A 14,747-nucleotide genomic window follows, 5' to 3' on the forward strand; every position below is an offset into this window, starting at 1 on the left:
GCTTTTCTCTTTGGGAAATCCTGGAAAGCATCCCAGACAGTTTTCCAACAAGCAAACACTCTAGGATCCCCCAAACCTCTCCATGGGGAAATGACATGTTTGTCAGCATGTTGTGTGGCATCATCCACAAGTTTAATGATCCACAGGTGGGTTTTTTTTTCCTCCCAGAGCAAAAAGCCAAAGCACCTCTCGGACTTGGCTCCCAAACCCAAACGTGACTTGAAAAGTTAAGCAGCTGCGTTTTTTAATGCACTCAGCAATTACTTTTTAAGCAACCAAGTAGATCTGATTAAAGCTACAAGTTCTCTCCCATAATTCAACGGGACGTGGTTTAATGAGCAAAATCAATTATTTTTGTTGACTTGTCCACAATATCTTTAGGGGATATTTCACCCATGAGGCTGTTGGACCAAATACTAATAACAGCATTTCACAGCAAGTCAACTCAAGTATGTCTAATGCAGTGGTTATGAAACCTTTTTTTTTCCCAATGTACCCCCACTGCCCTTTGAGATTGGCACAAGCAAACCACTCCTTCATTGTAACCCTTCAATGGCTTCATGAAATTGTAGAAGAAAACACACTCCATGCCCATCATAAACCACATATCCGTTCAGGATGATTAGTCTCTTTTGTTTATTTGTTTTTTTTTCAGTACATTTGGCCAAGTTTGCTGTCGTACCACTCATTCATCACCTTAAAATACCCATTTCAACGTTTCAGCTAGCTTGCTAATTGCAAAAGTTGTTACTTTAATCCTGTACGTCACCTTTGATGAAAAATTCTTATCTTACAATCGCCTTTTACACAGCAGGTATGGATTAGTGTTCATTGGAAATTGTGTTTTTGGTCCAATATTCCCTCCCTTTGAGCTCTAGCTTTGGTCTCCACCATCTCCTTTAGCTGCTAAATGCTCCACCATGTTCACCAGCTAGTCACTAACTTTGCCTGCCTGCTGTTTGGTGCTGAGCAGGTGGTGCACAGTCGCCTGTCACATGTGGAAATGATGGTTCTTTTCATAACGCCTGTGCTCGACCAGCATCTGAGTGCATTAAGCTGAGGATTTTGAAAGGTGATTTGGTGTGAATGTCTCAAAAATTTAGTCAAGTTTGTAATTATGAACATCATACTTTTACTAAAGATCAGCATCGGACCATTTCCTGCATATTTCTTGCCATCTTGAACACAAATAAGCCAAATTTCCTCTTATATATGAAACATATGTATATGTTAATTTTCTTATCAACATTCTTTTTTAATTATCTCTCTATCCCACATAGTGATAACTGCCACCCTGGTGTACAAGGACCCCTGGTTGCCAATCACTACTCTAATGAAAGAACGAGTTATGCATAGAGGAACTTCTGGCTGGTTGATGCGTTTCCTATTAAGACTGCATGAATTTACAAGTGTGTCGGAAGGACTGAGAGCCAACAGTGATTACAATAAACCATAGAGAGATCATCAAAGAGTGGGCAGGAGCTGTAAGCCTCACTGAGGTCCATGGCTGAAAAGGCCCACTCGACGTTCTTGGCGGTGTGGAGGCCCCTCTGAGGAACCTGCACTGTGTGTTTTAATCTGCTTGTTTCAGGACTGAATGATTCATCGGCTTTGAGATGGCTTCCCTTCAAAAACTCTCTCTTCTAAGATGTGTTTCCTCATTTCATGCATGTGACTTTTCACTTTTGTGTTGCTCCTGCGTTTCCCCTGATTTTACAGCTTTTCTGTGTGGTGGCGTCCACCACAGCAGGCCGGTTTGTGAGCATTTTCATTACACAGGTCTACTTTACAGTCACGTATATCCCTGTGATATGCCAGCTCTCCTTAACAACAGCGAGATATGCTGATTTTGACGGATCTCACTCCAAAGACTTTACCAGAGCTTAAGCAGTAATTTAGAAATCACTAAATTAAAAATCACTTTGAGTTAAACCAAGCATCCAAAGAGTCAATACACAGTATCTAATTTTGTGACTTTTTCCAGAGCGCATTAATCCTCCAAAATGGGAGCTGACAGGATATCACATGGTATTGTAGCACACCAGATACCTCAGGAAGCAATTACCATGAATACATTTTCTAATAAACTTGTACCCATCAGATGATAAGCAATTAAACATGCGTAATTATGGTTTCCATACAGTAATTTCTAAGCTGATTAGGTTTGTGTGCTTTACAACCTGAATGGGAGAATATTAATAGGGCTTTGGTTTGGCGTTGCTGGTTAGCAGTGGCAGCTCATCAGCAAATCATATGCAAATGAGGCCTCAGGAAGTGCATGAAGCCTCATTCCCAGCTATTAGAAGTGTCAGGGGAGGGAGGGACATGTCAACGGGCAGCACACACACACAAATGCAAGTTCACACATGAAACACACACGCTGTAGGAAATTACATATTCTCTATACGTACTTCATGTGTTTATGTGCTTGCACTTCTGTATTCTCCGCTAACACTCCTTATCATACTCAGATTTTGGGCGGCTGTGGCTCAGAGGGTAGAGCGGTCATTCACTTATCAGAAGGTCGGCGGTTCGATCCCTGACCTTGGTGGTATATATGTTGAACAATCCTTGGTGAAGATACTGAACCCCAGATTGCTCCCAATGCTGTGCCATCGGTGTGTGAGTGTGTGTGAATGGATGATGCCCGCAATGAGCAGGTGGCTTAGCCGCCATATGAATGGGTGAATGCAGACTTGTGTTGTAAAAGCACTTTGAGAGGTCGTCAGGCTAAAACATTTTCCCTTCAGTTCAGGGATGCTCCATATTGAAAGTTTTACTGATGATCAGCTTGTGACCAACACACAGTTTAAGCTGATATATGGTGAAAAAAGGACTCTTTAATTGTAATGTTTATTTTGTTAACACTTTCTAATGAGGCGCCCTTTAAAAGGTTGTAAGTAATGGCTTTATTAGTGGTTAATTAATCATTTAAAAATGCTTTATAGATCAGCTCCACACAATTAATAAGAACAACATTTATTCGCCTTTGGCTGTTGTTTATCCTCTTTAGCATCACACTTGAGCTTGATGACACAACACGAGTCGATGGCTTATTACGGAGACTCAATACTCTTTTTTATCAATACGAATACTCATGTTTGTAATGCTGTTAAAAGTATTTTTCACAACTACCACTTATTTTAATGCCTTGTAACTCATCAATGCAGCATCAATAAATGGTTTATTAACTATTAATGGAACCATTAGTTGGATTTACAAACTTAATAAAACGTATACTTTTAGTTTTAACCAGAGATTCTTTTGAAATACATGCAAGTCAAAACAGTAACATATATATGTACACATACTACCTTCCCCTGTGTGTTTACCTGTGAAACCATAAAGACAGCTGTATTATTGCCTGTACTGATAACATGTTTCCAATCGTGAAGAAGACGACCATAAACTCACTTAAACATAGAAGATTTCTTATCGTAAACTAAAACTTCATACTTACAATGTGTGGTAAGAAAATAAACTATGACAAGTACCCAAGTGTTAACACTGAGCGGATTATCCTGGTGGCATAAAGCATATGTAATTGATTAGATTAGTAATTCCATCCCCTGAGGAAGCTCATGAGATGTGGTGAAAGCTCAGCTGACCCCGTGTTGAGGATTCTTTGCCATTTCCAAACACTGTTCAGTGATCATTTAATGATGCTGACTGTCACAATTTGGGGCGTGAAAACCAATTTTTGTCAATATAAAAACTGGAGAAATCTGCTCCTTTCAATCATCATCAAAATGGGGTGAAATGAATGCAAATGCACACTTATGCAGATGTCATTATGGAACAGCAAGCGCATAGTTTTAAGCTATTTTCTAAAAACATGAAGCATGTAACATCTGCACAAGAAGCGGCAGACAAACCACTAAATCAAGTGGTAATAAAAAAACGATACTAAAACAAAGAAAAACAATACTAAAATAAGCAATTACTCTCCAACACCTACATCCTTCAGTAAATATTGATAAAATTGGACTTGTAGAGCGACCGAGGCACCTCTGCTCTGTAATATTGCGAAAGGACCTTGGTGGCTGAAATACATGAGTGATTTCATTTCAAATCCCAGCCACTTTCTCCAGTGACAGAGCTGCTGAACCAAACATTTCATCTGTACAAACCTGCGAGTCTCTCCCAGACACAAACCCTCAGGGAGCGTGATACATCTTTTCTTTGTGACTTTACTAAGGCAACCATTCAATCAAATGCCATTCGCTGTAAGAGCGGCCTCCTGTTTGTGTGTGTGTGTGTGTGTGTGTGTGAGAGAGAGAGAAACAGCATTAAACACCAGACACCAATCAAGTATAATCTGTTCTGATTTATTATCAACCTGAATGTTACTTTTCACACAAAATAAATAGTTCTCATTGAGGCTCTCAGTATACATTTCAGATAGCACTATATAGGGATTCATAAAGTCATTCATTGTCTCTACAATACATAGAGGGAATAATCTGTCATGTTGCACAAAATATCACAATATACCAGTGATGGAGGGACAAATAATAACAGAAGTTCTGCTTAAATATATCATATTGTTACTATCGATATATAGGAACTATCTCAGTTGGTATGTTTCTATTACATTTAATATTAACAGAGATGTTCATGTAACAAACAATTGATGGTGTAAAATGTAAGATCAATGCAATGAGGGATTAAAAAAAACCACCTGATATGTTGCAGGAATCATGAGGCTTTGTAAGAATCTGTGGTTTACAGCAGTGAGATGCCTGAATACAACAATACACACACACACTTCAACATGTGATGCTGAGTATATAGTGTTTGATTCAGATCACAGAGGAGAAGGAACATGTGAGGAGTTTTATTTCCAAAAAGCTATCCAATACATCAGCTCATCGAGAGGGATATAATCTGCACAACGCTCGGATGTTTACAGGCGAACACCTTAATGTACTTAACATATTATTATTCTTAAAGTACTACAGTTGAGAGCCGCAACGATTAGTCAAACTGCAAAAAAATTAACTGGCAACCGTCCTGATTTATTGTTTCGGCCATTTTTCAAGCAGAAAAGCCAAACAGTCTCTGGCTCCAGCTTCTCAAATGTGACAGTAAGCTGTTTTTCTTCGTCATGTGTGATAGTGAACTGAATATTTTCACTGCTAATCAGAAAAATAAGCAGATTGAAGACACTGCTGTGGCCATTTTTCACTATGTTTTTCACATTTCAACTGATAAAATAATCAGCACATTAATAAAATAATCCTCAGTTGCAGCTCAACTATAGTTTGCTTTAAATTTGCCAATAGTCATGATTAAAGCGTCTGTATTTTTGTATTTTTGACGGCAGATAGCTGATTTTGGAACGAAAATCTTCACTTGACATCACGTAAACAGCTCGTCAGTGGCACTAAAACGGTATGTTCAGGAACAACATCACAGTTATAGAGGACCAGGGTTCATATTGACAAAAGGTCTCACAGTAGGAGGGCTGATCTAAGGTCCCACATCAGATCAGATCAGGCCCCACTGGTCCGCACTCTCTGCTGCATCGCTAAAAACGACACAGATCCCAGATCAACAGTCGTACTCTGAGGCAAAAATCTGCGAATACGGATCCAGGTGAGATATCTGGCACGACATTCATAAGTATACAGTATATATAGAGGTGAAGAGGAGGCAGAGACAGAAGAGAGAAACAGAGCGAGGAGAAGGAAGGGCAGAGAGAGATGTCAGTCTTGAGTGGGCAGAGGAAACCGGTGCTCAGCGAGCGAGAAGAAGGTGGGGGATGCGATGCCTTCACTGAGGAAGCGCTTTCAGGATGGCGTTCACCTCCTCTGCCACGGCTGTCAGCGCAAACTCAAACTGCTCCTGAGGAGGAGGAGGAGGAGGAGGTGGAGGAGGTGGAGGAGGGAAAGATGCAGGGAGAGAATGAAGGGAAGAGGGAAAGTTTTAGTGTGGAACAGCGCAGGAATGCCATTTCAGAATGATTGGCAACAGCAGCCTCCTCCTCCTCCTCCTCCTCCTCTTCCTCCCTCTCTCCTGACCCTGCACTGGATGCGTTTGGCCGCAGACTCGAGGTGAAGGTGAACCACTCTCTGAGCTTTTCAGCCCGGGAGTGCACGAGCACCCGGCACCGCCATCGATCCAGCCAGGTGTGTCTTAAAATAAAGCTTTTGAGTCAAGCTGTCTCTCAGCTCTGTGTGTGTGTGTGTGTGTGTGCGTGTGTGTGTGTGTGCAGTTGTTTGTGAATCCGACTCACAGTTTCCCCAGAGGAGCACAAAAGGGGCTGATTGATGTTTGCCCCATGGACCTGGTGTTTTTATATTCCTCTCCTCTCCCCAGGCTGCAGGCCACGGGGTCCTCTCTCAGAGAAAAAGTACGTAGGAGTTTGGAGGGAGCAGTCTTTAGATGTGTCAACACATAGCCTGCCATAGTCTGGCCCGAGGATAGGCTAAATCAATACGGAGGAGTCACTGGTGGCCGTGCCGTTCGCTTTGCAGTGGAGATTATGCGGAGTGATTAGGGTTTTCTATTTTTGTGTCGTCTGATGTTGCGATAGGGCCAGAGAATATGTAGGTGCATCCATCTATATCCACACCGCGGCTGTGCGCCCGTATCTAATCCCAAGTCGAGTTTAAAGTTCTCTGTGTTAAAAACAGACTCTTTTAAAAGCAGCTTCTGTGCGAGCTGTGCTGTTCACGCTCACACCACTGGGGGGAGATCAATCTCTGCTCGACAGATCAGAGACGGACGGTTAGCGAGGAAGAAAACTGGTCACACATGCTGTAATTACTGCATGTTGACGTCTGTCAAAGGGAGTAACCAGAAAAAGAGGAGAATTTATTTTTTTTTTGGTGCTCTATCCAAAAATAAAGTGGCAACATCAGGAAGGAGAAAAAAAAAAAGATAATTGGTTGTCCAATCCTTGAAACCTAACTCTAAATTTCATACCTCATTACAATCTAATTTCTGCGTAGACCCAGCATGAAGCCACAAAGTGGAATCAACAATACTCCAATATAATTTCACTTAGACTTGTCAGAAGAGAAAAGGAGAGAGTGCTTGAGAAGCTTTCCTGAGCTGAACAGAGCAGAGCTGTAAAAGCAGCATTAATGAACCATCGAGGAACACTGGAGTCTGTTAGCGAGCAGCATCCATAAATATTATCACCCACTGCTGCATCAGGTTTATTATTATTATTATTATTATTCCTTCTGTTCACAAGAGAAGGACAACAGAGGCGTTGTGTTATCTGCATTAGAGGATGAGAGGAAACACTCATCATTTCCTAAAATGTTATGAGGTGACGTGTCTGCTGTGATATAAACCGCTGACACCAAAGAGAGACGCATGAAATCTACAGATTTACACAGGGAAAATGTATAAAGATGAACAGGAAATAAATAAAAAAACCCTTTAAACTACACATGTGATATTAATTAATGGTTTGACTCATTTTTCAAGCAGATGCAGCAACCATGCTTCTGAAAAGTGAGGATTTGCAGCTTTTCAGTGCTGTGCGTCGTTATAAACATTTGTGTCGGTGGTAGAAATGAAGCGGAGATCTTAAACTGCTGCAGTTTCATAGAAAAAATATTTCTGTAACGGAAGATCTTGGTCAGTCTCTGTGTGTCTTGTGATAAATGTGGAACAGTCAGTTATTATCTTCCAAGACAATGTTTTTCTAATCCTGAAGCAGTTATCAATTACCACATCATTTCCCCTGATCCTGCGCACATGAAGTAGACAATCGTCTGTTTGAATGACTGCAACCCCTCCTCCCTCCCTCCCTCCCTCCCTCCCTCCCTCCCTCCCTCCCTGCTCCCCTCCCCTCCTCCTCCCGTCTCCCCCACCTCTCTAACTCAAAGCCGGGGACCTTACCTTTGTCTGGACCATGCCAGCTCTCTGGTCTCTCAAGTGCTCCAGGGTAGCGGCAATATCAATCTCTTTAGCACCTGCAACAGACCGAAAATTGGACTGAGTTCAAAGCAGCAGAGTAATCCAGCTCACATCTGTCAATCTCTCTTTATACTGGGCTCCCTTTGGAACAGCGCAGCGATTGAAAATTATTACATTCATCCCTCGAAAGACTTGGATGAGAGCCACAGACTGTTTCTCAATAAAATATGCAAGAGGATATTTTTGGGGTCTGGGAAATGTGCAATAATGCATTGAGAAACGCTAAGCGCCGGTTTCTCTGCGAGAATCTTGTTCAAAAATTGGTTTAGATTATGTCCCACTATGAAGTCTGCAAAGAGCTTTTTGATACACAATATCTGAGTGTGTGTGCATGGATGTGTGTATCTGACAATCAGCAAAGTCTAATTAAATAGCCTTTGCAGCAGCCACACTGAAGATTAACCTGTGCAACAGTTGCTCACCTTCAGCACTGATCAGCTGCTGCTGAGTTAAGTCTGTCCTGGCTTCCAGAGAGAGTGTCGTTTTAATCTGAGAATCTGATTCTGCTTTCAGATTTATGGATTTTAGATGGCACCTCCAGAGCTCATTTGGGAGAACAGACAGAGACGGAGGGAGAGAACGAGGAGGGAGCCCCTGAACTCTCAAGATGTTTTTTTTGAAAGTGAGGCAGAGAAAGGAAGCAAATCAGATGGAGGAAGAGTGGAAATGTATGTAAGTGTGTGGGTGAGAGAGGGTGAAAAAAAAGGGATTTAATGCAGCTGGACTACTCAAAGTGCTCCAATGCTCCGACAAGACTTTCATGTCTCAGAAGGGCTGGATTCCAAAGTAAAGCTGAAGAGAGGCTCTTCGACCAAAGGAAATAAAGCTTTGGAGAGTGAGATTATGTTCATTTTATACATTCGATTCTGGAGCAGGAAACAAAAGATTAAAAAGAGGCTGGGTGGCACCTTTCATCACCGCGGACAACGGCGCGTTCGTCACCGAGCCACATGAGCCCCATCAGGACGGGTCAGTCTTATTACTGTTTTACAGACTGCGAAGGGAGGGTCTGCACCAGAGGGGGGGGGGGGGGGGGGGGGCGTCCTCCTAACCTGCACTGACGGGCTGGGAGTGAGGGTAAAGTGCAGAGGTCAAAGGGCGAAGGGCAGAGGGCAGGCTGAGCTAAGGAGGACTTTAAAGGTGACCTAAGGCGGCTTTGGAGGGACCCGGGTCCTGTGCAACAACAGAGGTCCACAAAGTGTGTTTGCATGTCAAACTTGTGCTGGTTATTTTGTGATGCAGCTCACAACAATCTCCGTTTATTCATACGTACTCTTCAGCTACAACTCCTGCTTTGAGATTCAGGCGCAGGTCCTCCAATTTAGAAACAAAACTACCTTCAAAACATTCCTGTTTTACATGTAATGATACACCCACTCCCACACAGATCCTCTTCAGGTGGCTTTTCTTGCCCAGTTGTTTCAAATTTATTTCGACTTGTGGGTAATATTTCCTCCAGCAGACGTCCATGATGACGCCAGGGTGCTGTGATTTGTGACCAGCTGCAGATTATCTTCGCTGACTGTGTTTTTTGATTATGCATTGCAAACTAGGGCCCAACTCGACAAGTCAAAATCACAGAAAATAATGTGCAAAAGCAGCTGAACGAACAGATTTTTATCACCCTGGAGCTCTCAGGCAGTTTTAATTTCTATTTGTGTAAAACAGGAAAAATAGAAGACGGTATAAAGGGCGACAGGAGGGAGCAAACGTACCTGAGAATAATTCAATAATGAAACGAAATAAAATAAGCCCATTGTTCCCATTAAATATTAAATATTGATTCAAACCATTGGAGCAACATTTTCAGATTCTGGTTTCCAATGTATTTGGCCATTAAACGTTTCATTTCCATGCATGTGCTATCTAAATTCATGTTGCAGTTGTGCTGCAGGTCAATACGGCGTGACGCTAGCTTAAATAGATAATTACTAATGTGGGTGCAGGTTTCTTTTTCATTTTCCCTTTCTCTGTTCTCTCTTTGTTCCACTCTCTCCACTCCTTCCAGCTCCCTCCGTGTCTGCCTCTGTCTTCGCTGCCTCGCCAGGCCTCAGAAAAGTCACCCTCTAATGCATCCCCGACACCCTCTGTGGAAAATGAGAGGCTTTAGCGTTGCCAGGGCAACACTTGAACGCAGGCAGAAAGAGTGAAAGGGAAGCCATTGATCGTTACCTTTAGCCATCCTATTGAGGACCATGTCAATCAGAATGTAAGTCCCACTCCTGCCAGCTCCATCACTGCAGAGAGTCAGGGAGAGAGAGAGATGGAGATCATTAAGGTGGCGGAGTGACGCTTTAATCTCAGAGTGTTTCTCTTAGAAGGAAACAAATTGCTCATTTACATCTGCTGAGAGACTGTGGAGTATATTTAAACACAAATGAGTCGATGCACACAGACACACACTGCTCCGTCTGCTCAAAAACCTGCTATTAACAGATAAAATGGAACACTTAAAAAGCAGAAATCAATAATAATCCTTAATATTCTTATGGAAATGCCTCGACAGATCTGAATATTTGATGGTCCAATCAATGTGACGATGTTAAACCTTTGCACACGAGTGCATGTGTGGTCTGGAGACTTGCTCGGCTATTGGGGAGAGGGGAATGGTTTCTGAGGCACACTGGGGACAAAGGCTTTTAAATGAATGCACCTCAGGAGCAGAGGAGAGGTTGAGAGGCCAGGGGCGGTTCGAGAACAGCTTTTGGAGAGCCTTGCTTTTCCATTACTCCAGAGATAGTCTTATGAAAAGCCTCCCTTTGTGCCCGCCGGCCATTCAACGGCTCTGCATGTTAATTGCAAACAAGGCGTGCACATCTCTCTAATAAAGGCAAGGCCAATAAAACAGGAGAGCAGGCCTGAGCACCACTGCTTCATTAATCCACTGCTAGACACTCAGTCCGCACAGTTCCCTCAGAGGCAGCCCGGCCCCACGCATGACTTAACAGGATGTGACTATTAAAAGTGGTCAGACAGATACCTGGTGTTTAATACAAACCAATCAAGGCCAGTTAACTAACTCGACCAAATGGGAAATGGAAGTGTCTCTGGCTGAGTGTCTTTGTGCCACACCATTTCCATAAAGGCACAGCCAGTGGAATAAGCAGGAGCTCCAGTGGACCCAGATAGAGTAAATGGACTGAGCGGCTTTAAAACAAACAGCCTCTCCCCTCCAACACACAGGCCACGACAAACAAACGCCATCCCAACTCAGCAGGGTCAGCCACTGTCACCAGGTTCGAATAGTCATACTTGCCTGCAGTGAACGATTATCGGGCAAGATCGACCCCGGTAGCACTTGTTAACCTTTCTGCAATAAAAAAAAAAGAGAAAATCAGATGTTATCGCCAGCTTGACGGCACGTTGTTTGACATGCACAGGCTGCTGAATCACACTCTTCTTTGCTGAATAACAGCAGTGATAATGAAGGACTTCTGCGCTGCGGTCAGGACGGAATTAACGACAGCAATAATCAAAGGAACAAGCAGAAACCGCAGAGATGCACCCGCCAGTCAATCAATCACTTTAACTCGAGGACGGGGGAAGAAGTCGGTGTCGCACCGCCTAAATAAACTGAGCATCATTTCAAACAGCACCATTGTGACACGTGAGGCTGATGGATGTGGCGGTGTGATGTTGTGATTGCCCGCCGCCAACGCATTAACCCTGGCCAATTATGAATGTTACACACCACAGGCACGGTGAAGGCCAACAAGCCTTTTCACACCCCGCCGTTGTCATGGAAACTGACTACACTGAGAGCCTCCGTGTCCCTCGTTTCTCACCTTTCAACGACGACGCGAACAATAAATGTCTGAATATCTCATCACATGTTCAGTTTGTCTCGTCTATCGAGCGTTTTTGTCACTTTTAACTGAACTTATTAGCCATAATCATTAGAAATAAATGGAAAAATACAGCATAAAGCACACTGCATTAATACACTGTAATATAAATGGAAGTGTCAGTTGTACTATAGTACTTCTGCTACTACTTATAGTAATAATAATGTGCTGTAGCTTATAATATTTTATCTTGCTGAACATACTATAAGACACTGTATTGATACAAAGATTTTCTATGTATAATGTCAGATTTTCCATTGCTTTCTGCTGGTTTAACCCCAGTTTTTGCATTTTATATGTTGTATTTGTGAGTTTTTCATGTATTTGAACCTTAAGAACTACAACTGTGAACTGCACTTCCCATGTGCACTTGCGCTTCAAAGCACAGCTGTGCTCTATTTGATGTCAGTGTGAGCTTTGACGTTTCTTTTCGCTGCGATGTTGGCTTGGCTTTATCATTTACCTACATGCACTGAACGTAGCTAAATATCAAAATGTGATGAAGCTACTTTAAATGAACCACTGCTTCTTTTGCAGGAAGAAGGCCTTTGATGTTTTTGGGTGTACTAAATTCATTTTTTTGTTTTGATATCAAATTACCTCACATTAAGTGTATATCTTTTCCATTTTAAGTATATAAATGTCAGAAAAATCAGAATCTCGCCTTAGTTAAGAGCATACAGAGATGTTTGGAGTTCCCATGCAAGCCAGAGGAAGGAGCAGTGAGAGGGGGAGAGAGGAGACAGAGTCAGGAGTGAGAGAAAGACAGTTTGTGCACAGGCCTGGCTGAGGAGACACAGTTTCCAATGATCACTTTTGTGACTATGCAACTGGGCTCATATTACTAGCTGCAACATCACAAAAATGACACTGGCAACCGCAAAATACCGAGTTGGCCGAAACCGTGAAAACCGTGAGTGTGCAGTACATCGTGTGGATCTGAGACCTCTGACTCAAATAATCAGAGAGCTTTAGATTCCCAATAACCTACAGCAGCGTTAATGGGGTTACATCAAGGCAATCTAGTCAACAGATTGGAAAGGAAAACTTATGTATGTAATCAAAACACAGCTCAAAGCAGCACACCAATATCATAAATAAATAGAACTGCGAGCTACACCCAGTGTAATTTAAAAAAAGAAAAAAGAAAAAGAAAGAAAACAGCATCAACTCTGAGGAAAGGATGACATGATAACGCTGCACATCCTCTTTTCTCTCTCTCTCATCTGCATTACAAACTGGCGGGACAGACTTCCATCCACAAATCAGATGCATCTATTCTCATTTGGAGGGCTTTTCCGATCCCTCTGGGTTCTCCCAGAGGAGCTATTGTTGCTCTTCTGCCAGAACGCATTATATGGAGAACACAGTGAGGTTATTCAGTCACTAGCGTTCCCCCTCTCCCGTGTTTTTAGTGAGACAGCTCTCATTTAATTGGGTGTTTGAATTAGGTATTTTTTCTCTTTTCTTTTCTTCCCAAGCCAAGCCAGGCAGTGCAGGGCTGTTAATTTGCTGCATCACATGTGCTGGAGGGAGGTGAGGGAAACAGGCCCAGGATGAAAGGGATAGTACAGAAACACAGTCCTTATTAGAATAACTGTTCTCTAGGACACCAAAAGGTAGAGGGGCAAAAAGGAGACCAGAGACCAGAGAGGCGCTGACAGAACACAGAGTATAAGGGAAGATGATTAAGAACGAGCTCAGGATAAAGGCCGGTCGTAAAGGTGGGAATCTGCCTGAGCTCCAGTGTCTGAGGCCAACCTGCAGCGTCCTTCACTCTACCTGCGGAAGTCTAACAGGGTCCTGGCCGAGCTGGGGATGCCGCGGTCCATCCAGGACAGGAAGTGGAACTGGGTGACGGTGCGCGTCTCGTTCGTCTGCAGGTTCTTCAGGTAGAAGCTGCGCACCAGGAAGTCCTCGCACCAGATGTGCTCCGACACCAAGTTGACCTGCAAGTAGAAGAAGGAATAAAAGCAAAGGGTGACATTTGGTTAATGAATGACAAGCCAGCAGTCATATCTCATTCATAACTATGCAACAACCTGCAGGAACGAGCTTAAGGAAGCTTTTGCACCAAATGTTTTAAAGGGCTGCTTCACCCAAATTACAACTTAGTCTTTGCGGTAACCATGCAAATAGTTTAGGTGTCCCGCACTGGCAATTTAGCTTCCTCCAGTTCAGAAAGAAAGAAACTGCGAGGAGGAAGGAGGAAGCTTTGGAGTGATTACATGTGCGGTTCTCATTAAAAGAGGTTAATTTGGTTGAAAGAAGGCTTAAAGAAATGACACACAGTAATCAAAGATATGAACTGTTCTTTCAGACTCTGCACTTTTTATCACAGGGTAACTTTGTCTGGTGAAATGAGGTGCAATTAAGTTTGATACGAATGTGGGAATGTGTTCATTATATTTATTGTGAGCGACTTTATGCCGCAGTGTCGAACAAAGACCTGAGACGCTGTTGTTATGAGTAATGATGAGATATGAATATACACTGAGTGGCCACTATTAGGTACACCTGAACAGGCTAATGCTAATCCAAGGCAACAGCTCAGCCATGAATTCCACTGCTACAAAGATAATAATGTTCAGTTTTGACAGACACTGTCAGAGAGGTCTTAATAATCCCCTAACTGTAGAGTGTACATGTGTTTCTAAACCTTTGTGACTCCTCAACCTGATTGGCCAGGTTAAACTGGGAAGGCGGGCTCTACTATCATATGTAAGTACACTGAGAGGCTTCTCATTTACAGATTTCTTCCTTTAAAAGCTTGAGAGATATTGGCCTCTGAGATTTCTTCCAGCGTCCCAATAAAATTAGCAGTGATTGAATTTTGTTTGTGGTGCTCAAAGTAAAAGTTACATTTGTAAAAACAGCATCCTTGTTACTCAGCAGCTTTCATGGGGACTATTTTATTTGGCAGGGAGTATTTCCACTGAAAACCGCTCACAGTGAAGTTGGTAA

The 14,747-nt window shown here is 42.7% G+C and overlaps 1 protein-coding gene across 1 annotated transcript in view; it reads right to left on the reverse strand.

Annotated features, from left to right (window-relative positions):
• Positions 1 to 4,312: 4,312 nt before the first annotated feature.
• ptprn2 (protein tyrosine phosphatase receptor type N2) overlaps positions 4,313 to 14,747 on the reverse strand; it is a 125,102-nt gene continuing 114,667 nt past the window's right edge. Inside the window, exons 18-22 of the mRNA XM_070986509.1 lie at positions 13,566 to 13,732; positions 11,195 to 11,248; positions 10,111 to 10,175; positions 7,861 to 7,934; positions 4,313 to 5,847 (exon numbers count right to left, since the gene is read on the reverse strand). Of these exons, the coding sequence (XP_070842610.1) occupies positions 5,776 to 5,847; positions 7,861 to 7,934; positions 10,111 to 10,175; positions 11,195 to 11,248; positions 13,566 to 13,732 (432 nt within the window). The 3' untranslated portion in view covers positions 4,313 to 5,775. The remainder of the gene's footprint in view (positions 5,848 to 7,860; positions 7,935 to 10,110; positions 10,176 to 11,194; positions 11,249 to 13,565; positions 13,733 to 14,747) is intronic.

Source organism: Chaetodon trifascialis, chromosome 18 (genome assembly GCF_039877785.1).
Source record: "Chaetodon trifascialis isolate fChaTrf1 chromosome 18, fChaTrf1.hap1, whole genome shotgun sequence".
Taxonomy (NCBI): Eukaryota; Metazoa; Chordata; class Actinopteri; order Chaetodontiformes; family Chaetodontidae; genus Chaetodon; species Chaetodon trifascialis.